Source organism: Thermobia domestica, chromosome 16, assembly GCF_964235325.1.
Source record: "Thermobia domestica chromosome 16, izTheDome1.hap1.1, whole genome shotgun sequence".
Taxonomy (NCBI): domain Eukaryota; kingdom Metazoa; phylum Arthropoda; class Insecta; order Zygentoma; family Lepismatidae; genus Thermobia; species Thermobia domestica.
In genome coordinates, this window is record NC_137469.1 from 33,617,826 (window position 1) to 33,643,670 (window position 25,845).

The 25,845-nt window shown below is 34.4% G+C and overlaps 1 protein-coding gene across 2 annotated transcripts in view; it reads right to left on the bottom strand.

The window, feature by feature from the left end:
• LOC145672981 (short stature homeobox protein 2-like) overlaps positions 1 to 24,322 on the bottom strand; it is a 106,072-nt gene extending 81,750 nt beyond the window's left edge. For both annotated transcript variants that reach the window (XM_081742267.1, XM_081742266.1), the window contains exon 1: positions 24,121 to 24,322. In XM_081742267.1, the coding sequence (XP_081598393.1) occupies positions 24,121 to 24,292 (172 nt within the window). In that variant the 5' untranslated portion in view covers positions 24,293 to 24,322. The remainder of the gene's footprint in view (positions 1 to 24,120) is intronic.
• Between the last annotated feature and the right edge of the window lie 1,523 nt (positions 24,323 to 25,845).

The following is a 25,845-nucleotide window of genomic DNA, read 5'->3' on the forward strand; positions in this document are numbered from 1 at the left end:
ATATTTGGGAGGAAATTACGTAAACGAAAGGCAAGAACCTTGGTTAAAAGTTTATAATCACAGCAAGTAAGACTTATAGGCCGGTACTGAGTGACACAAGGGGACTGAGACTGCTTCGGAAGTAAAACTATAATATTATGCGTAAGAGAGGTCCCTAAACGTAAGTTGACACGAAAATCATTAAAAAGTTCGGTAAAAAAAAGGAATAAAAATATCAGCAAAAGTTTGATAAAATTCATAAGGAAATCCATCCACACCACTAGATTTATGTTTTGGCGTGGGGGCATTCAAAACATCTTGAGCTGCAGGTTCTAAGGGAGTCAACTCAGAAAAGAAAACATCAGGGCACGGAGAAGAAGGATGTCGGCTATAAAGACGGGTATAATAACGGGTAAAACAAGGAGCAACATTGGTTCCCAACCATAAACGACCCTCTTCATCTTGAATCTTACCGATTAGCCGTTGTTTTCCCCGACGTCTTTCAGCAGTTACATGAACCAGACCGGGAGATTCAGTGGGCTGACTCGATATAAGTTTACTCCTCACACTAATACCGGATAACTTGGTACGATGTAATGATAAAAGAAAAGCTTTCACCTGTTTAATTTGTGATAAAACAGTTGCCCCTTGTTGATAAGCAAGATGGTACTCATGCAAAAGTCGGTAATAATAATTATACTGCTCATGAAAGGTTTTACTTCGCTCACGACAATAGTCTCGACAAAGACGTCTAAGGGTAGGTTTACCCCGAGAGTCCCACCACTGCATAATATTACGCTTACGTAAAGATTGCTTACTTATTTCATTCCATTTTTGTCGAAGAAATGCTTGAAAGGATGGATCAGACAAAATACTAGTATTAAGATGCCAAAAAAAGATTTTCGTAGATATTGTGTTACAGGTAAATTAACAGTTAAAAGAACAGAATGATGATCAGAAAAACAGACTGGGACCAATTCTATGCTCTGAACATAAGGAATCAAGGATGCAGAGATGAAAAAAGCATCGATGCGAGATGCTCCTTGAGAATGAACATACGTATAACCCGGGTCGTGAGGGTGAAAATGACGCCAAACATCCACGAGACCAAATTGATTAAGAACATGAAGCAAATTTGTGGAAGGGGCACGGTTCTGTAAGGAATCTTTAGAACCGGGAACTTCATTGTGATCGCCTCCCCAAATAATAGATCGAGTACCAGCATGCAAGGCAGTAGCAAAATTATTACGTTAAATACGGTTTTGCGAGCTAGATCGACTATAGGAATTACAAAGGTGTATAGTTTCCAAATTGCCAGTAATAATGCGGCCATCAGGATAATTATAGACCTGATCGAGGTGTAAATCACTGCGATAAATAAGTGCAGTACCTGTACCTGCTACAGTTTCATTACTAAGAAAAGTATAATTATATAAACCGTGTAAATCAGTAATTTTAACCTCTTGGGCAAACAAAATATCAATCATTCTAGTATTAATAAAGGCAGCAACTGCATCTTGTTTCGTAGCGGAAGAAAGTCCGTTAAAGTTTATAGTACCAATCCTAACACCATACATAATATGGAAAATAGAAAAGTAAAAATGTAAAACATAGGGGAGTAATATACAAAATGCAAAGCCTATGCACGAAGCAGAAAAATTACCCCATCGCAAAAATTTAAACCCCCAAAAAATTAATCAAAAATTAAGATGGCGTTTCAGCATTTTGGCTGGACGAAAAGGAATGTTTATTAGACACAGAGGGCACCTGTGGTTGCGAAAGTTGTTTAGATATCGTGCGGACAGCAATACTATGTTCATCATACAGAGAGGAGTCAAGCACTTTTTGAATTTTAGGAGCTTTGCTATCAAGGAGAGGGCGTTTCTTTTTCTTCAAAGTATCCAAAGGTAACATTTCAACATTCATCACACTAGGCAAATTTGCGGGGGGAATAACATAAACACTAGGAGAGGTAACAAGTTCCGGACTAGATACTGCAGCTTGTTGTTCATGTACTGAGTGGTCACTTGAAACGTTCACTAAGGGCATTGAAAGAGACGAGTCCACTACTAACGACATCGCAGCAGCAGCCTCTAAAGTATCATCCGAACTTACCTGATTCAATCCAGATGAAATAGAAGGTGGTGTCACACCTTTGTTGGAAACATCATCAGGCGAAATAGTTACAGAAGATTTCTCTAAAGAAGGAGCTCCAGGGGTACTAAGAGAGGGATGGTTATTCTCCACATCACCATCAGCACTAGTATTCTTGACTAGGGAAGAAGTAGAAAGTACAGGAAAAACACTGAAGTTAGTAACATCTGGAACAGCGTTAAGTTGCACTGGAGGCGTAGCCAAACGTGAATTTGACTCGGGAGGTAGTCGAGAACCTCCAGAAACCGGAACAGTCACAGGAGCACGTTTAGGCAGTCGTTTATCACATTGCGAAATCAAATGCTGATCACTATCACATCGCGCACAAGTTTTAATTTGTCCAGGATATGTCACTCACAAACGAAGACCATGAACTGTGACATATGACGGAATGTTCTTTTTGAGGACGATCTTAAGTAATTTCCGCCCGGTACGCACCGGGTAAAAATGTCCAGTAGAGTGGAGTTCATCGGTAAGACTTAGAATTTCCCCATAGGAAAGAAAAACTTGTTTAAGGTGTAAATCGGAAAGTTCCATTGGAACCGCATGAATGCGGACCAATTTAATCAAATATGAAGCCGAATCAATAGGTAGGTTATACGAACTTACCGCATCAGAATACTTAACAGTATCTGTAAATACATTTACAATGCGTTCACAATCTTCCTGAGTTTTTAATTTAATATATAATAGCTTACGTGGAAAATCCATTTCTATGCTGAGCACATACTCCAAGGGTAACCCAAAGGTATCCCTAATCCACTCATGTAAAATAATAGAAGTCGGCACAGTTACCACACTTTGAAATCTGATACGAAGTGTATTGAGGCGAATAGTGTTCATATCGAACGTAAGTCAGAAAACTGAATCCCAAAAAAACAAAACAAAAAAATACTATGTGATAATATTAAGAACAGGTGAAAAATACAATTAAATTCAGTCAGATAACACACACACAAGACAGAGGAACCGACACACTACACTAGCAGTAGTAGCTGTTCGAAAGAAACACCAGTGACCTCCAGCGAACCACGCCGAGAACCAGCTCACTCGGCTACCAGCCACGAACTCTACGACTCACTCGGCCACGAAGACCAACAGCAGCAATCATTTGATTTCTGCTATTTGAATGCAATGTGGCATGAAATGGATAACGCCAACAAATCAGAACTGTGTTTTTCGTTCCTACTTCCGGGAGCATTAGTCTCTTGAGCTAGTCCTGTCAGAGCAAAAACGATAACAGAATCGAAATGCGGCTTTTTCTACGATCGGCTCAGCGTCCCAAGAATAGGTTCCATCTCGCGTTAACTCTCTATTAAAACCAAAAATGGTTCATATTAGCCATTTCCGGTTTCAAAGCTTATCGCTATAAAACGAAAGTGGTAACAGAAAGCGACAAGCGGTTTTAAGCCTCCCGTACTTACCTTTGATGCGTGGATATCCCGATTTCATCCCCAGCCAAGTAAATTTGTAGTGGACAACATTCTGTCCTTGGGTTTTCTAGGGGTATTTCCGTTTCCTCCCATATTCTCATTCCACCAATTCTTCTATTATAATTCATTTGCCTTAGTCATCCGTCTCCATTAGCCTAAAGGACATAATCGTGGGACGTTAAACTGAAAGATTTCATTTCATTTTTTTAATTTCATAATATAATGATTATTTGTGTGCCATGAACAGCTTAATTGCAACCACAACACTTTGTTATATTTAAATATATTTCTAAACATACTTTTATTAACTTGAAATATACATTTAGATGTTTGTATTTCAATATAATAAATTAATCATATTGTAATCCTTGTCGTATTATTACTACATAATATTTCATACCTTCAAAAATTGGGGACACTGTCAGACAGTGATGTAAGCAGAATTTCATCTAACTAATATGAGGCATATTTAAGCACCCAAGGTTGTATTCTCTCTTAATTTTGTACATTATCTTAATACTGTAATTGTTTATTTTTTACTCTCAAGCGATGATAAAAAAGAAGAAACTATAAGGATCATAAAAATTTTGAATTCGAGATTTCAACGTATTTACAACATTTCATGGCCCCTACTTGTCGAAAGAGTTATTTTTGAATGTCCGTCCGTTCGTTTGTTTGTCTCAATTTCTGTACAGTCGCCTAGAGACCTTACCATTCAAATCATGTTAAATCAATTAAATATAAGAATGGCGCCCACGGACTACAGAGCATTATTCTAGAAGTCAAAATAAAGTTTTATATTTATATATATATATATATATATATATATATATATATATATATATATATATATATATATATATATATATATATATATATACTACCCCCGAAAAGTTTCCGGACAAACACGAAATAAAGAAATTTTCAAAATGTAACATAACAATGCATTACAATTTGCTCACAAATGAAAGGTGAAACATTTTAGAATCCGACAGGAGAAAAGGTCTTGGCCTGTTGTGGATGCATTAAGGAAGATAAATATCGCGCCATTGTGATGGTGTATTACGTACGCGTGCGATACAAAACGGCCATTACACTGCAAATTGAAGGTCGAACACACAATAAATGCCTCATAGGTGTCTCTCAAGCAGCTCTGTCTACTTCTCTCTCAAATCTCACTGTTAGTTGTCTATTTCACGCTAGTTGTTGAGTGTGCGTGTCTTGAGTGAGGTGTAAAGTGTTCCTTATTAGTCAGCATAATGCCCCGTACGAAAAGGTAATTGGGCATTGAAACGAGAGCAAAAATAGTTACTTTACGAGAAGAAGGCTATACAATACGGGAAATAGCCGCAAAATTGAAAATACCCCATTCTACAGTGCATGATACCTTAAAACGATTTGCTGAAACAGGGGAAAATCGCTCTCGAGCAAGATCTGGAAGGCCTAGAGCTACGACTGCAAGGGAGGACAAGTACATTATAGTGACAAGCAAACGCGACAGGTTGAAAACAGTGCGCCAAATACAAGCTGAAGTGAACGAAACTCGCGAAAAGTCCATCATCTATGAAACTGTCCGGATGCGGGACTAAACGGTCGTGTGGCAACTAGGAAACCGCTCTTGCGCCCTCAAAATAAAAAGAAGAGATGGCTGTGGGCAAGAAAATCTGCAAGCTGGGGGCCAGAGCAGTGGAACAAGTGCTTATTTACTGACGAATCAAAGTTCGAGCTCTTCAGTCATAGACGCAGGGTTTTTGTGCGTCGCTCCAAGGGCGAAAGACTGCTTCCGTCGTGTATTTTGCCAACGGTAAAGCACGGGGGTGTTTCTGTACTGGTGTGGGGTTCCTTTGGTAACAATCAAGTGGGGGATTTAGTGCAAATGCAGGGTGCAATGCAGAAAGAACAGTACCATTAGACTTTGATAAGACACGCAGTGCCATCTGGGAAGAGACTCATTGGTCGTGGGTTCATCATACAGCAAGACAATGACCCAAAACACACATCCCGACTTTGTAGAGGGTATTTTTCAGCAAAAGAGCAACTGGGAGTTCTCAAGAATATGGTGTAGCCCCCACAATCACCGGATTGTAATCCAATTGAGTTACTATGGGATGAGCTTGATAGGGCAGTTCGAAACATGCGTCCGTCTAGCGAGAAGCACTTATTTAAGTGTCTTCGCAAAGCCTGGATAGCAATCAACCCCGAAACTCTACAGAAACTAATACGCCGAATGCCCAAAGTCTGTAAAGCTGTTATCACAGCACGTGGAGGCTACTTTGTTGAATCAAAGATTTAAATTTTTTGACAAAACAATGGTCCATTTCTGTTAAATTTCTGCATGTTCCTCTCAAATACATATTGTAGGTTCCAGATAAAAATAAATTCCATTGATATGTCTTTGCTTTTTCTCGAATACACATAAAGTATACATAAACCTACTTTGTACGGAAACGTTTCGGGGGTAGTGTATATATATATACAGGGTGGGGCAAATATAAGTGGCCCGAAGTTGAGTTGAGTTTGGGTTTAAAGTCCCGTTCAGCAGTGAGGCTACATAGGCCTACTGATTAACGTAGAATACGAACCATATGAGCTCCCGCTGGGAATCAAACCCGGGTCTCGAACACCAAAGGCGCGTACGCTAACCGCTTAGCCACGGAGGAGCTCCAAAAGTGGCTCGGAGAACAGAGTTCGAGGGTACAAAGAAACACAGCAAAGGAAATAAAATAGTTCGTGAATTTGCTTATAGCAGATGTTAAAAAGACCGAAATTCATCTCTTGAATGACCACATGAATTAAAATGACCACAATTTCAGGTGTTCGAACACGTTTCGGAATGTTTTCTGCCTTGTTCAAAACAGTTCCTGTCTGACGTCATTTTTTGACTAATAGGTCTAGTTGCATTGCACTCTTTGCTGGCACTTTGACACCATGAAATTCATGAGCAAACAACTAACCATACTCTTTCTACGATTTTTTTTAATGTAACTTTCCACAACGAACACCCTCTGCTGCACTGTGAGTACCATCTTCACCTGTGTACTGCTCAACTCACACTGACACAGCCCGCCGTAGTGTCTGCGTCACGTAATGTGGTTCCATGTATACATTCACGTCCAGTCGTATCCACTCGTCCTGACCACTTTTATTTGCCCTTCCCTGTATAATCGTATATCTTTCAGGTTCTCGTCTGGAAACGCGAATTTCTCTATCCGGCAACGTCACACATACAAAAGCTCAGAGATAATCTTAAAATCCATCAGATAGTTATATTGATGCTTTCCAGATGACAGTTAAAGTCAATAGACGTTGACATTAGCACTGCTTATTAGCGTAACAATCGATGTAATTGTTTGATGGATTCGAGGAGCAATGCTAATGGTTGCAAGCTAATGTACGACTTTGCCACATACTGAAATTCTTGATTCCTCATAGCAGCCGAAGGAGGCCCCGAAAGGTATGCCATTATCGCTTTATTTTGACCTGAATAATAACGCTCTGTTGTCTATGGGCGCCATTTTTAAAGAATATTCGATATACATTTTGACAGAGAAAGAAATATTTAACTAGACGTAAAGAAGAAATCAGTTAAATCACATAATTTCAATACATTTCAAAGAAAAGAGGAAAATATTTCCTCATATAAATAAATGGACTAAGAAAATAAGGATGACAAGGTGGTAGTCAACATCCTTTGCTTGTAGTCTTCATTTTTTCAGTATTCATAATAATCTGAATAATAATCTTTATCCATTATATGACATACTAATCTAACGAATCATGAGGGAGAATCAGAAACTAAGGTTACAAGGTTATACTAATTAAAAGTATGCTATACTATTAAAATTTGTGGAGTTTCGTCTGTTATAGAGGAATGAGGACTGTGCGGTAATTTTAATACATGGAGTTGGCAACTGCAGTTTCAGCCATCTGCCACATACGGCGCTAGTTGTAATGCAAACACAAATGGCGACTTCTTTGGAAAACTGGTCTCGCGAAAAAGTCTTGCTCAATAATTCGATTTCTGTAGGCGAAACATGTAACAGCGGCTGAAATTCACAAGCAGCTGGTAGAGGTTTACGGAGAGACTGTAATGTCTTGTTAGCATGTTGCAGAATGGTGTCGAAAGTTTGCGACTGGTGGAGAAAACGTCAGCCAACCCAGAAGACTAACACGCTGTTGAAGCAGTTTCGCTGGGACATCATCAAACACCCTCCTTACAGCCTGGACCCCGCTCCAAGCGACTTTCATCCGTTCCCGCACTTGAAGAAGTACCTAGGAGGCCGTCGCTTCTCTCTAGACGAAGAGGTGAAACCAGTGATGCCAACCTGTGGGAAAAATCCCATATCATGGGAGTTTTTGACCTTATTTTCTTGGAAAGGAATAAAAAGCAGCATATATGGGATTTTTCGAGGAGATCGAAATTTACGGCTTATTCATTGTTAAAAAATGACTAACACAGAGAAGTTTATTTTTTAATATTATAGAATACTTTTAATTAGTATAACGTGCGAAATTCATACGTAAAATGGGATTTTTTTGCCTCTCGACATGGGATTTCATAATGTTTCAGGTTGGCATCACTGGGTGAAACACTTCGTGACAACGTGACTGAACACGCAAGGACAGGATTTTTACCAGGAGGGAATATTCAAACTCATTCCACGAGGTGCTAAATGCCTCAACCAATATAGAGACTGTGTCGAAAATACCCTAATGTATGTACTATATGTTGGCTGTATTGGTTGTATGAAATAACATATACACGTTTCACTGCAGGCTTTGTAACCTTACTTTCCGATCACTCCTTGTAAATAATAATAATACTAATAATAATAATAATAATAATAATAATAATAATAATAATAATAATAATAATAATAATAATAATAATAATAATAATAATAATAATGACATTTTCTACCAACAAAAGGTTCTCGTGACCAGAACGTGAACATTTAACAAAGTAATGCGTGGTCAGTGTATCAGTTCCTGACACAACTACTTCATCCATTACATCACTTATGGTGAAATGAAACCTGAGTGAAGTTGAAGTGTCACAACGTATTTCGAGATCAAGGGCAGAACAAATGAACGAAGGTATGAAAAATAGAAGTACTATATGTTTCTTCCTCCTTTTGCAAGCAGATGGGTAGGAGATCTAGTAATGTACGGCATTTTGTCCGTGGACTGTGAAGTCATTTTATCGTTAAACCGAATAACATATCGTAACTCGCCTGGCAAAACCAAGGGAGATAGTGCTAGATGTTTTGTCTCTGTGGTGTACTGTATCTTATGGAGAAAGTATCACTAGCAATCAGCGATGATAGAATTTATTTTGTTGCTTTGAAGGACTACTCACTCTCTCTTTCATGCTATGACATTTCTTTTATGTCTGAGAATGTTAACGTATTAGGTGTGTTTTACCTGCTATCGCATGGGTAGGGTATGTGAGTATTGTTTTATTCTTGATGAGTAAATTTGGAATATGCAATAAAGATGCTACCATTTGTGCTATTGAGTATATAAGACAATTTTATTTTAATAATCACTTTTTCTTATAATTTTAAGAGACAGGAACTAATTGTAGAGTAAGGCTTATATTAACCAGAGAGCAGGACAACCAAGCTGAGGTCAACCGAGTCCGAAAAACTAGTAATATGGTGAGGGTAAAAGGATGGGAGTACTGCAAGGTTGAGGAACTAGAAATACCTTTAAATTAAAGAGATAGTAATATGTGTTTGATGTATTAGAAATAAGAATCGAGAAATGCAAAGAGATTGTGAAGCAAATAGCGTACAGTTGCTGTGTACAAAATAATATTCAACTCTGAGGTAGTGCAAATTGTGTTATTTTTTTCTACGAAAAAAACACAAAATATCCCTATATAATTCATTCCAAATTTTAACCTCTTGTTTTCCGTAATCAGAGGGTGAAAAAAAATGCAAATAAAAAGCCAGAAATCGTATCAGCAATCAACATTTGAGTTTTACCATCAACTCAAAATGCAGTCGTAAAACAAAGCATTTCCCCCTTTTTTTTCCCTTTGGATTACCAATAAAAATTCAATGACTTCTCATATAGTACAGCCCTAATCTAATAACAAATGCAATTTCGTTTTATGAAAATGAACGGACTTATTTGCTACTGTCTTTATGTATTCGCATATAAGGTTGGGGTAAGGGGTAAAAGACGAATAGCATGTGTGGGGTGAGTGTATGTTTACGAGTAGGGGAACGGAAGGACGATCTAGAATTTGCTATTGACCTTCAGAGCCAGCTGGTAAAAGAAGTGGACTTGATTGAATTAAGCATGAGTCAGCGGGAGGTTACATCGAAATGCGATGATCGAGGGGATTACAAGAGCCTTTTTCCTTTCCTTGGTATACTAAGAGAGAATTTAGGATGGTTTTGTCACTTGAAAGCATTATACTGTACAGAGATCCTGGTCACTAGCTATGAAAGGAAGAATTATTCAGGGGTTAAGATCTCGAAATGTTTTCCCAAGCCATATCTTTGACTTATGTCCATTCATTCATTTTAGCAAGTATTCCCTATAAATTTGAAGTTAGAATCACAGCTTTCTCGTGCGTATTTGTACAGCAAATAAGGACTTCCAAGCAGTACTTTATTCTATACTAGCCGTTGATTATTCGCTTCGCTGGGTTGAAATAAAAACTTTAAATGCACAACTCCTTATGTAATGTGTCTGGTAAAAATGACAGTAAAAATTAAATATTACTATTATGGGCTGAATTTGGACTTAAATGGCATCGAAAGTGTCACTCTTCATCTCAACGACCTGAAAAACAATAGATTCGACACTAATATCAGTCATTTTAGGTCAGTTTTTAAAAATATTTCCCCATTCCCCTCCCGTAAGTTGCACCGTCAAAGTGAAATGACAAAAATACTCCCAGGCCCGAACCTCATTTTTGTTGAAAATTTGATCGAGATCGGTTGCGTCGTTGAAGCAGTGCGAAGTCACAAACATAGTCACTTTCATTTATGTGTATATATAGGAGATTAGACTTCTAAACTATGCTTCGCATAGATATGAACATTTTGTAGAACGTATATGTAGATCTGGCTGTCCGTAGTTTTATCAAAGGAGAAACGTTAAGATATACAATGAGAAGCAGTTATTTTGGAATCGATTCAGGGTCCTAACAATAGATCCCATCTTTGTGTCATTTGTGTCACTCGATCGATATATCTCTCCGTTCTTCTTTTCCACGATAACCCTAGTAAAATGTATTCGATTTTAATGAAAGTTGGTATCTGACTTTCTTCAACTTGCAGAAATGACCCTGTTGTTTGGAATTAAAATCGACCTAGAATGAGGTGCTAAAATAGATGAAATTAGACGTCATGTTTTAAGTTTGAACATATACATGCAAGACAATTTTCCAGATCAACTACGTAAAAATTATGCGATTATGATAAAACTTAATGTATAGGTTTTTATGACATTGTCAATATTCCCAGTGCTTGCGGTTAAAATCTGTCGAGAAATAAGGATGAATTTACCCTTCTCCATAAATCAAAAAATGTGTTCCACGATAATTTTGGTATAAAAATGTTCGATTCTAATATAATATGTCGTACATTTTCTTTCAGGCTTCCCAGCCACTCCCTCTGCGTACAGATAAAATCAGTAAAGAACAAAATAGTACATTTATCCTTATCTCTTGATTTTATTGAGAGTTACACGATAACGTTTGTAAAATTCACTTAGTTTTGCTACAATATTACATATATTTTGTTTGATTCTTTCTGTAATCCTCAAGTTTTGGAAATAAAATCAGCCAAAAATGAGTTGTGCACTCAGACCCCTATTCCGAAAGTACGAAATATAATTTTTGCAGTTATTTTATAGATAAGTGTTTCTTTAACAAATGCAGAATGAACTTTTTCAATAAAAGATATTAGAGTGAGGAAGTGTAATGCGGTGGCCCGCACTTTTGTTGAAATATTTATATCAATCCACATGTATGGTTGCGTAACATGGTCGCTTACTCTGAGAGAAGAAACGCAGACTGACTGAAAGTATTTGGGAATAATATCCTGAGATAAATATTTGGATCTAAGAGGAACGTGAATCGGGAATGGCCGAAATTTCATAACGAGGAACTGCATAATTTATACCATGTACCAAACATTATTAGGGTCGTCAAATCTAGGAGGCTCAGGTGGGCAGGTCATGCAGCCAGAATGTAAGAAAATAGGAACGCTTTCAAAGTCTTAACTGGAAGACCAATCGGAAAACGATCATTAGGAACACTTAGGCGCAGATGGGACGACAATATTCATGGATCTCACAGGAATAGGAATACAAAGCAGAAACTTGATCCAGTTGGCTAAGGATATAAGTCAATGGAGAGCTTTTGTGAATACAGCATTGAACCTCCAGGTTCCATAGGCCGTAGAGTTAGTTACCAATCCATATTCTCTTAAATTTTCTAAGAATCTGATTTATTTTTACTTTTCTTTATTTCTTTCAGATTCCCGTAGAAAAACTGTATCTTTTACTACGCGAACACGTGTAATCTTCCTGGCTTTTTAACGAAATACTATTTGGAGCCCGAAAATCCTTCTTAACTATTTTTTTTCTAAATAGGCATGGGATAATGTTAGTGGAAGGCGTATTTACATATATTATTGTACAAAATAATAATAATACGATGCAGACCGTAAGTGTGGATGAACATAGAGAGAATTTCAACAATCCTCAACTCAATCATATCACATATTCTCTAATTATCTTCATATTAAGGCATTTATTATCATTTATTATTAAATAAAATCGATTACAAGAAATATTCAAGAAGCAATAGTAATTAATAACAAATTTTTCGTTCACTAAATTAACGAAATATCTGTCTTACTATCTCTTTATCTTTCTCATACGAAAGCTTTGTCGGCCAAAGTGGTGTTATTCTATAAAATTTTCATTTTAGTGATTACTATTATTGTTGTTATCTAATAATTGTGTAAAAATAAAGTGGGTGGTCCAAAATAACGGGGAATAGGCTGAAATCGTTTGAAATGAATTTGGAATATAGTTATTGCTTACCTTGAACTGAGTTTTGATTAAGTGTCAATTTGATTAAAATTCATATTTTAAGGGAAGGAGCCGTAATTTATGCGAAACATTTAGTGCTCACAAGCCCGTCTAGCTAGGATAATGAAAGTTGGTAAATCAACTCATAACAAATAAACGGACATGTCCCGCCATTTGCTTTTGAAAATTTACCTTTGAAAGGGTCACAGGAAGGCATTTTTCATATTTTTTCGTCACATTGAAAGGAATGTTGTGTGATGTTTGTGATCGCTTCACGGCAAAACGACTGAACTGTTTAAAATGCATTTTGGAACGTAATTGGCACTTACGTGGAGCTAGATTTTATCACGTTACTTTGATTCGAGGTCGTATCTTACGGGAGGCACGCGAAGGCTAAAATTTATGCGAAAAATAGAGTACCCCATCAGTATCTCAACCTACGAAAATGAAGCTTGGTATATAAACTCATCATTAGAAATTAGTGGACACGTCTCCCAATGTTTTTGAAATTTCTCGTTTTTAGGATGGAAGGGGAGATTTTTTAAATAATTTTTCACGACATTGGGAAACGATGTAATCTTTTGTTTGTAATCGCATCATGGGAAAAGGCTGACGTGTTGGAAATGAATTTCGAAACACAGTTAGTACTTACCTAGCTATATATATATATATATATATATATATATATATATATATATATATATATATATATATACAGTGGCGGATCCAAGGGGAGGGCTATAGGGGCTATAGCCCCCCCTTGACGCTCAGGTATACACTGAATAAAATGGGCTTCAATCCTGCTTTACACTGGATAAAACGGCAAAATATGGTTTAGCCCCTCCCTTGATCATATTCTGGATCCGCCCCTGTATATATACAGTGAAACCTGTCAACTTGGCCACCTCTCTAACTTGGCCACCTGCTTATCTTGGCCTAGTTCGTCTTGAACCTGCATTTTCGCATAAGAGATTCGTTACTTACTACTCTATAAGTTGGCCACCTGTCTATCTTGGAAGTTGGCCACACTGAAGCAATGTATATCCTATGATGATAATGATAAATTTACCTGCGTATCTTGGCCACGAAAAATATGTTTTGTTATTTTTCTTAACTCTTTCTTATTCCCATATGAGAGGCAGATGTTCTGTATTTGTGACTGGACAAAAAGAAGCATAGATTCGCACGATTTGTTCTTGGAGGTCAATGGCCAGAACACTACCCTCATAAAGGAGTGGTGAAAGAAGGTGCGAATAAGAAAAAGCACGTACAGGAATTCAGGAAATGGTTGTACGTATTTGTTTATCCTGTCTGTTTTGGTAAAATCATTAGCTATATCAACTCCTCTCATCAGTGGGAGCTTTAGTAATCCGGAAAATTCTCAAGGTTAAAACTAACTATCTCAATTGTCAACTATTGGCACCTGTCGGCTTGTCAAAAGATAGCGGAGTGTTTGAGATATCAATTCTTTCAAGATTTTCTCAAAACATCTGTTGCTCCGAGGGAAACACTTTTAGCTCATTAACAAGATTTAGTTAACTACAATATTAGACTGTGCATATCTGCCAAAAAGAATAAAACAAATACATCTAGAACGAACCACCATAACAACTGAAAGAAGTCATATAAATTGCATATGAATTTCTCAATTTATAACTTAGCTTTTCTTGTTTTCAATCTGAATAACTTAGTGTGCTATAATATCAATTTCAATAAACTGCGTACATACGCTTCAATTTCATGCTTGTTTGTGTTATTGTGTTTTCAATCCGAATAATCCAATGTATCAGACTAGTTTTCAGGAAGAGAAAAGTATGCACATATATTAAATATACTATAGTAATATTTTCTAATACTATATATTTTTATAATTACTCTTTATACAGTATTTATAAGTACGGTAGCTGTCGTGCCATTGATTATTAAAATTTTACAATCAAGTAATACTAGAAATCCTATTCTAAAAATACACAAATCACACTTATTTTCTGTAAGTTGGCCACCTGTCTAAGTTGGCCACTTTTCGATGGAACCGATGGTGGCCAACATAGACAGGTTTCACTGTATATATATATATATATATATATATATATATATATATATATATATATATATATATATATATATATATATTATCATGTCACTTTGATTAAAACGCGATGCCCTAAGTGGATAGAGGATTCGACAAAATTAGATTATCTTATGGGTTTTGACAATTGCACTTTCACTGAAATGTTTGTTCTTAAGGAAAGGAGGGAAAGAGTTCACACACTTTACACAAACCCATGGGGTAAAAGTGAGGAAGAACGTAGGAGGACGTCGTATCCCCACTTCCAGAAAATATTTGTGGCGTTCCCCCACTTTCTAAAATATTGCAATGGGCAAGATAGGCACGGGGAACGGCGAACGTCCCCCTACCTTTTCAGATTCACTTTTACCCCTGCATAAACCTATTGTCTCCCTGCTACGAACGGGCATTTGAGCTAGATATTTATAAAATATACAATTTTCTTTTCTTGTTTGTAAAATTGTATCTCTTACGTTTATAAAATTCTGATCCGTATCTTTCATGAGTCGACTGAATGACCGAGGATTTGTAATACTATATTCACATACAAATCGAACCAATTTTAAAGATATTGCATACGGAAACAAAGCATTACACATTTCTAAACGGGCACGGTTTTAAGAAAATGAAATGAAATCTTTGAATTTTACATCTCACAATTACGCCAGCTGGGCTGAAGGAGACGGTGCTGATGAGAAACGAAGGAAATAGTGGAATGAAGAAGGTAGGAGGAAACGGGAGAACCCCGAGGAAATATTGGGGAAGACATATTCTAATCGATAGGTCTCGTTGAGCTGAACAAAATGATATAGGGAAGTGAAAAACCTCATGCGTCGTTTTCGAAAAATTTGAGAGAAAAGTTTTATTTTGATAACCCTAAAAATTGATTCTATACCATTACAACGCCACCCATTAAGATGAATCTGATACTGGAATATACCTTGACAAAGCTCCTCATCCTGACACTAGTAAGACTTCAGTACACAGTCTGGTTAACGAAACACAGTCCAAAATCGTGATTAATTCTTGAAACGTTTAATTTTCGGTCAATTCACTATATTTTTCAAAGATGAGACATATATACATAATATGTGGTTTGATTTAAGTTTCTGTTTAATGCTCCTTTCAGCAGCGAGGCTATATGAGACGTGGACCTACAGCTTAACGTATCAAACGATAAATGATATTCAGCTGAACATAATGACATACTAAGTGTAAACTGTTATTGTGTAGTGTTCGACAAAATTGAGAAAAACCGGATTTTTGTGCGAAGTATAAATTAAGTCATTTGTCATCAACCATAACCGGCTGTTATTATTCTTTAGAAACAAATTGCTGATTTACTTATTTGCAATATACTGTATACAGAAAAAAAGAAAAAACATTGTGGTGTAGAAGATCCTATCAATAATTGCTTGTCTTTTGCTATTATGACAAATATACTATTTGTAATCTCTTCGAAAATCAAGATTATATATATATCTATATATATAAAAGAGAACGTACAAATCCTTTGTTAGCTCATCACGCTAATACGGCTGAACCAATTTCTTTCATTTTTGGGGGGTTATTAAGATTTGGACCCTAGATGGTTTTTATCATATCACTTTAATTTTCAATTACCAGTGTCTTGAGATAATTGACCATTCAAGTGTCCATAACGTACAAATCCTTTGTTAGCTCATCATAGCTAAATCTAACCGTATTTATATGCAACCCACATGACCGTGTCACTCGGCGGGTTAACATAAATGATAGGCGATATAATGTTAACATTTACTCCAATCTTCTATGGTTTTTATCATATCACTTGAAAGCGAAAAAGTAAAAATTATCTAAGTAACAAAGTTTATTGCGTTCCGGGGTGACCCCAGCGAAGCGGGGTGAACGCTGCTAGTATATATATATATATATATATATATATATATATATATATATATATATATATATATATATATATATATATATATATATATATATAAGAATCTTTTCCACTTAGCATATTTACAGGATGTTGGCTAACATTTTGATAATTAAAATTTTGTTTTTGAGAGAAAATTATAACTTACGAAGGCATTTACACTTTATTTACGAAATAGTGAATCCATAATTAGCATGAAAGTAATTTAAAAATATCCTAATGAGTGATATAGTCGTTGTCTGATATTAGACGAGTTATTAACTCAATACTCCTAAGATAGAAGTAGCTCCTATTGAACTCTCGTGCGGACTATATAGAACCATGATTGCAAACACTTTGGGTTAGAGACCTTTGGTTAGGTCCAGAAATGGAAAAGGAAAAAGTCTGTTTTAATACTGTCTATCAACTGTAACTTCCTTCTTCCGCTGCCTCTTTTTCCTTACACCGTACTTTCTAGCACGTCCCTCGTGATCAGCCAATATCCCAACCAATATTTAGTTCTCTAATCAATTACATCTAAAATTGTTATTTTGTCTGCTATTTTTTTTACAACTTTCTGATTCATTTTAAGTTAGACCCAGCTGATTTTATCCATTCTTTTATACACCTACATTTCGAAAACACCTCAGTTTTTTCATCACTTTGGCGGGATTCGGGGTAAATGGTACGGTACAGTTTACTGATTTCGGGAGTATTTGTGAGGTACAAGAGAGTCATAAATATATCAGAAAACAGGACCCAGGGAAAGCAGCAGTTATCTTGAATGGAATTTCCTTGGGCCCAGTGGCTTTCTTCTGTTTCTGCAGCGATGAAGCTGCAGGTTCCTTAACCCATGGAATTAGTTAGTGAGCCGAGAACGACAGAAAAGTACGTATTAAATAATAATAATATAAAGTAATTTGGCAGGCGTTGCATACCGTGAAAGGGCTATGATCCACCAGATGTTTTTCGTTAAGTGATTTTATATACCCAGCAAGCTTGCTTCGACCGTCATTATTTTCAGGTTTCTAAACTGGAGTTTGTTACTTTCATCCTAAATAACTTCTTAATATAATTCTGATCTAATCTAAACACATATAATATTGCACCTCACGTGGAATCGAAGCCAGGACACAAAGATTATGTGTACTAACCACTTAGTTACTCAATAGTACAGAGTACGACAGCAACATGATTTTGAGAAAGTTCTTGTAATGCAAATCACATTTACCTCCAGAGATATGCATACTCGCCCTTTGAAAATTTCTGCAACAATTTACTTGAGACAGTACGTATAGAGAATCGACGATGTGTGCAATCACGAACAATTAATTCATATTCTTCATCAGAATTCTTTATTCCAAATTGATCACGATAGTTTTTTCTAATTACTCCAATGCATCATAGACACTGAGAAAAGTCCGTTATTGGGATAGCGGTATATTGTACAAATATACGGTATCTTTATGTTTACTACATAAATCAGTACGGAGCATACGTTATCCATATCCTACATACGCACTGCACTTTCCCCCGCTTAGATGTTACATCATGCCATTGCAGGATGTCTGACATCTAACTGTCTTCCCTATATAACATACATATACGTATGTTACATACGGCAGCTATATGTTATATACGCCCATCTGTATATGAGATCCTGACCACATCTATACAGTTCTTTCGTTCGTACAGAAAGTACGTTTATTTGAAACATTTAGATGGAAAACACGTATAAAATATACTTTTTCAGTTATATGTTTGCTGTACGTTAAGTCCGAAAACTACAGGATTTACACATGTAACCTACATTTTAACGTACGCCACATACGATATTTTCACAGTGTATTTCCACATTAATTAAAACTAAAATCGAACCAAACCAAGTACTTAAAATTAATAATTGCCATGAACAGACATATTTTAGATGGTACATGATAGATAATGTGTGAGACTAGGGCAATTATTAAGTATTTGATGTGGTCAGGCTTATTTTCATTGAAATTAAAGATAGTTCCCCATTTCTTTTAATTGCTAATCTAATTGAAATAGTCATATTTTTTATAATTACTTATTCTTACATGTTTGTACTTCTCCTTGGCCTACTTCAATAGTAGGACGATACTAAGGAAATGTGATTTTTCGGATGTTTTCAAAACTCATAAGTATTTTAGATCTATAATTATTTCACAGGGCGTTTCAGTAAAATTGGAAAGAAATCTTTAAATTTTACGTCCCACGTTTATGTCGGTAGGAAAAAAGGAGACGGTGATGATGAGAAATGAATAAAATGGTGGAATGAAGAAAGTGGGAGGAAACGGGACAAACCCCGACAAAACTCCCGCACACGGTGTTTGTGCACCACAAAGTTCACTTGGCAGTAAAATTGTAACACATTATAACTATAAGCTAAGAATATAATTTGATTTGATATTATTTCAGTTAAGTGTCTCTTTCAGCAGCGAGGCTATATGTGACATGAACCTGCATCTAAACGTGGGATCCGAACCACATGAGTTCCACGGGGAACCGAACTCGAGTCTTCCACGCCAAAGGCGAGTACGAGGGAGCTCTAAGAGTATTATTAAATTATAATTTACCATAAAAGTGTATGATTACTTAATATTAAAAATAACGATAAATAATAATAATAATAATAATAATAATAATAATAATAATAATAATAATAATAATAATAATAATAATAATAATAATAATAATAATAATAAAAGAAGTAACAGTGCCACGTGTAATCACATAAAGTATTTCTATTTGTAAGGACTGATATTTTCTCAATAAAAATTGAAATCGGAAGTGATGGTAGATTTCTACCCCATATTGAATTTATTTGTCGGACGCTTAATTGATTGCAGAAAATAGCTTGTCGCTATACATTTGCGTTTTTACGCTAGAGCGATCAATTAAACCGGAAGTGGTTGATTTCTGCTACTTCCGGTTTGAATAGAGGATTAAGAGAAAAGCTACTACCTATTCTTACAAAGCTAAATCGATTTCATAATAACCGCTTCTCGGTATTTGTTATCATTTTTACTCTATGTAGATCAATATCAAAACCGGAAGCTATGGTGGATTTCTATCACTTCCGGTTTTAGTAGAGAGTTAAGGATGGAAATAAAATGTACTCCTCAAACTCTTGATTGAATGTAGGAAACCGTTTCTCGCTATATATTATCACGATTGCTCTATAGTGATCAATATTAAAACCGGAAATGACTTATTTCAACCACTTCCGGTTTGAATATTGCCTCGGTTGCTAATTTGACCCTCTACATCCGGTCAAAATTGATAGTGATTCATTAAGTAGTTTTTAAAGATTTTTGTATCTTCCGAACGGACACACGGACAGACAGAGTAAATATATAATAAAGTTTTAGATAAATCTAATTCTTTAAAAACTATTAATATATCATATTCTTAGTGTTATGTATGAATGCAATATAGAAATAACTTCTTTATCGGCGGCTCCTTGTGATTTTATAGTGAAAAAATATCCTAGTGTTTCTAATGATGCTTTGTACACAAATATCAATTAAAATGGAATGAAAGGCTTGAATAAAGTGCGTAAGTACTGAAAACGCATTTTCAGAATAAAATCAATAGCCTAAGCTACACGAGTAAAAGGAAAACACTTTGAAAGTTTTCTCAAATCCATGTTATTAAGCGATATTGTAGTTTTGAACTATATACACACAACGTTATAAACTTTGAATGCTACGCTATTATGAAAAGCGAGTTTCAATGAGTGGTTAACGTTCGCGTATCGCAATCGGAAGGGCGCTAGATCGAATTCCACTGCCGGATATCTTGACTAGAATTTTATAAGAATTTTCCCTACTTCTACCAGCGAATATTCAGATGGTGACTTCAATACAATTATTCCATAACAATTTCCGTGCATATTTTATTTTTTCTCTTTGTTGTTAATGGTCTAGTAGCAGGTGCGGATCCAGGAGGCAATTCGGCCCCAGAAGAGGAAACTTTCTTATTTTATATATAAATAAAATCCATCCTAGAGTTTGGAGCTCTTAAAAGTAGCTCTAAGTAGCAGTATTACATAGCCCCCAGAAGTCCGTCCTGGATCCGCCCCTGTCTAGTACAAAATGACTTTCTGATCGTATCTAAAATTGTGTTAATAAGTATTGTGTGTAAAATAAATAAATATGTATTTCATTTTCTCAAATTACAAATTTACAAAATGAACTTACTTTTAGAAGGTAAAAAGGTAGCTTAGCTTATATAGAATTAGAAAATGTTTTCGTTCATAATTGCTTTATAACAATTATTCTTATGCTATTGCGTTACATACTATTCGAAATGTTGTTATATTGATTTTGAAGCTCAATTTTTGACTAAATTTTAACACATATCATTGACCTTATCTACGTATATCCGCTGCTTAATTTCAACAAAGAAAAAAGTGTGTGTGTGTGTGTATGTGGAAGGTACATAAGTGAATGTCAATATATGTAATTATTCTTCCACTAAAATACGATTACTTATCTGGACTTAATTATTTTATATGAAACTACTTTATTTAATCATTGCTACATTTTTGATTAAATATACAACTATGTGATGAAACTACATTTTAGTTGAGGATTTTGTAAATTATTTGCAATTATATTTTAAACTATGTACGTACAAGAATATTTGTAAAGTTATGGATGACCAAGAGCTACTTTATATCTGAACTATATTATTATTATTATTATTATTATTATTATTATTATTATTATTATTATTATTATTATTATTATTATTATTATTATTATTATTATTATTATTATTATTATAGTTTTCTTTTAAATATTTGAGATCTTGATTAGATTTCTTGTAAGAAATTTTAATATTAGTTAGTCATCTATATGATTTAATATTAGCAACATAATAAATTTGAAATAATTTCTACATCATATGAATGATTTATTATTTCTAGTGTTATATGTATGACGTATTTTTTTACTTGTATAGTGTAATTTAGTTGTAACACTTTTATAAAAGAGTTTTATTCATACTCCAAAATTTTATATTTCTGTGAAGCAATATCAATAGAGAATATTGTATCTGAGGATTGTGATTCGTGTGTTGTTTACGCTTAAATCCATTTTCGCTTCATAATAGTCTTCGCCTTGATGTTAATAAAATATAGGTGATAATTCAAATAACATCTCTATTATTACATGTATATATATTTTTATGAAAACTTTATTTGGTACATCAAATATTTATTCATTTTTTTACAGAATTCAAGCTGTATCAAATTAAAATTTGGTCTATGTCACTGTCACTGTGTTTGTGAGTAAAATAACATAATATGTAACTTTCAGTTCTAGGTCTATGATGTTAGGTATAATATATGAATATAAATAAAGGTGAACCTCATTAACATATCTCTTAGTAAATTAATTAATAAAGAAAAATTTAGTATTTCTATTCCGTCAAATATTAAACATTACGAAACCTGAGAGAAGCTTTTGAAATCGTTTCCGATACAATAGCTACTTAAATGCATTAGTATGCTTCATGCGAAATATTTTGTGTGTATTTTATTTTACTGGTTGTACATAGATCTCTGTGTCATAGAAATCAAGTAGTGACCTATGCATATGTAGAGCTATTGAATCATATGATCCCGTATAGGTAGGAAAGCTAGCGCGTGTGTCTTTTGGTATGTGTGGTCCACAATTCGACTCTTCATGCGTGGACAGACGTTTCGGTTTACCGCCAAGGATTTTCGTTTACCGTAGAACCATGTAAACAAAATTAACGTTGAGAGTTGTTTTATCAAAATTATTGTTAATGTTTACAAATTGAACAGTATTGATTAATATAATGTACGTTTAAGAGTAATTTAATTTTTATACTTTATTTCAAGATTTTTTAAGATAATATTTAATTAACAACTATTGAAAAAACCTGTTTTAGATACTATTATATTTAAAATAATGCGTTCATTCTGTTGTACCATCAATGTTTTTCAGTGTTATTTTCAGTTTTCTAAAATACTTCATGGCTACTAGGTGTTTATTAGGTTTATAATAATGAAAGGAATGGTCGTATAATTACTAAAACATTATTATAATTATGAACTAGCTTGCAATAATTTTTATCTGTAGCCTGAAATATGGAATAAAATTTATCTCCTAAGGATACTGATTTTTTAAAAAGAGGATTTTTCTTAATTGTTCATGTCTGATTGTGTTCTTCAATTTAAGGAAATTCCTTTTTAGCGATCGCGAAGGAACACACAGTGCATGAGTAAAAACACATAATACCTTTACCTGTTATTGTGCTTCTAAGAATATCAGAATTTAAATTTCACTAATTAGCAAATGTAATCAAATTAACCCATAACTTACCAGCGTATCCATATGGACACGCAAATAGGAGTAACTTTTTATGCCTGAGAGATTTTGTGTGTGGAATTTTGTGACACGGCTCACAGTGAACACATTACAACAATAACAACAAAAAATTCGTTATTTTCAAATTTACTACGATCATATGGAACAAACGTAACTGAAAATATTATAAAATCAGGAAAAAAATAATTCGGGTTATGGGTTAATATAATGATTTTTCATAAATATATCTATTTCACATAGGTTGTTATGTCTAAGTTTTTTTAAAATGTTTCCCCAAGAGAAAGTTTCCTTCTTTAGATTAATGTCAAAATTTTAAAGCAAAGAGTATTAGATTTAAGTATTCTTTTTAATATTATATTTAAAACTTTAATTAGCAATTCAGATAATTATGGAAATATACTGATTTTAACAAACGATTATCACTTTGACGCACAATATAATTGCATATAGCTGATTCATTTTAATTATCGGAATGCAGGTTAAAATTAATAAGTATAAGGTTCCAAATGACTTAAAGCCGCAATTGTTAAAAGTTACATAAATCGATTCCTTCAAAATGCTACTGTAAATTTCAGTATATGTAGTGCATTTCAATATTTGTAAAGATTAATAATTATAGTAAAATTTTGAAGAAAAATTACAGTTAGATAAAATAAATATTATCCATAAATAAATAAATAAATAACAAATGACACATAAATTATTATGGTTAATTACAAGTCCATTAAAAACGCATTAGCTACATGGGTGGTGAGCACAGCATTGACTCATTGTGTTCAAGAAGCGCCGCGCCGGCCCTTGTGCGTTATCTCGGATTCATTTTGTAATTTCAACACTTTACAAAAGCACTGTACTGCAGAATTGTTCACATTAAATCAGTAATTGTTGTTGTAATTTTTTAATATTTAAAGTTACAATTAAAAAATATTTTGTTGTTACAATTAAATACACATTATTATTTAGTAAAACTTGAAATTTTTTCTACTCGACAAAAAGAAGAGAAACGAAAGAAATAAAAAAGCCAGTTGTACTTAAAGTTATTTAATTATACACTAATTAAAAGGTTATTAGATTACCGTAAATGATAATGACAATCTAATTAATAATTAAAACCTAATAATGGATACTAAACGAACGTACCTGATTTACTATCATCCTTGTCGGTGGTGGTAAGGGCTTGCGGAGAATCATCACGTGGTTGCGGACTTCCAGGGGAACCTGGACTACTTGCGGGCGAGCTTTTTGCAGGCCATGGGCTAGTTTCGGTTCCAGCTTCAAATGACTTTGACACGAATTCCGTAAGCTGTTCCATGTCTCACTGACGGAAGTGATAACCGCCATGTGGGAGGTTGAAAATAGGGGGCGTGACACAAAGCGGATAAGCACCGCCCCAGGGCCGCGCAGACGCCGGCGTGGAACACCTCCAGGTTTCTTTCTGTCGCGGTTTGACGAACACTCAGTGTTGTCATCTCAATATAAATTTCCTGAAATTATAGACTCGTGTTGTATAAACTGTATCTCTTGGATAAACTAATGCGTTCGATTCTATCCCTCCTCTTTCCTCCAATGTTGTATCACAGTGGACCCCATACATAATTTAATATTCTCAATCTGAAAAGAGAATTTAGTCCTGTTGAATGGGTGAGAAAATATTTCTACAAAAAAGCGTAACGATTTACAAGCGACAATAGTCTTCTTTATTGAAAATTGTTATAGATGTCCATAACCTATAATAACATAGACTATTATTTAATACTTAAACAAATCAAAATACTGTTTATTAATGTGTCGTAGATATTTGGAAAAACGGAATAAATCATACTTTTCTATATTTCTTCCATTAGTTAAAAGTAAATGCATTATTTATCTGTTAGTAAAAATACTTTATCTATTGTAAAGAAAGAAATTCTTTCTCTCTTAGTACGGAAGGAAATAATTTATCTATTAGTAAAGGAATATGTTAGGACATATATTATCCATTAGTGAATGAATACATAAATAATGTGTTTCTTTACTATTAAATAACATGTCTATTTATTAATTATGATAAATAGTGATCATTTATATCTTAGTAAAGAGATAATCATTTTTATCTTTAAGAAAAGAAATACATCATATATATAAGTACAGAAGTAAAAAATTTATCTATTAGTAAAGGAATACACTGATTATTTTTGATTAAAAAATAAACACTTACCTTTCTTGGAAGATACATTAGACACACAGGTTATTTACCGGTTTATCCAATAAATAAAATTTTATCTTTTAGTGTACAAATACATGCTTTAGCTGATAATAAATGAGGAACATGTAATAAGTATTATCAAACTCTTGATTACAAAATTTCAAATAATATGAAACTATATATATATATATATATATATATATATATATATATATTGTTTCACTAGATTCATTAGATACACAGTTTATACACTGGTTTATCCAATAACTAAAATCTTATCTTTTAGTGTACAAATACATGATTTAGCTGATAATAAATTAGGAACATGTAATAAGTATTATCAATCTCTCGATTACAAAATTTCAAATAACATGAAACCCATTTTATCCATTATAATGAAGCAATTGGAAACTGTTACTCAAATAAAAATCTATTTAAATATTGGTAAATACTGAAATTCGGTTAATCGGGGTTCGGTGAAACCAGACTGTAAAGTGTAACTCTTTAACCCTTTTAGAAAGTCTAATTTAAAACATAGGACTGTCTATTAGTCTTTCTTTGGAATTAATATTCGAATAGATTTTTAATTATGAAGCCTCAGTGTTGAGAGGATCATAAACATTTCTAACAAATATAAATTCATCTTTGGAGCTTTTAAATTGAATAGGCAGCTGTCAGAT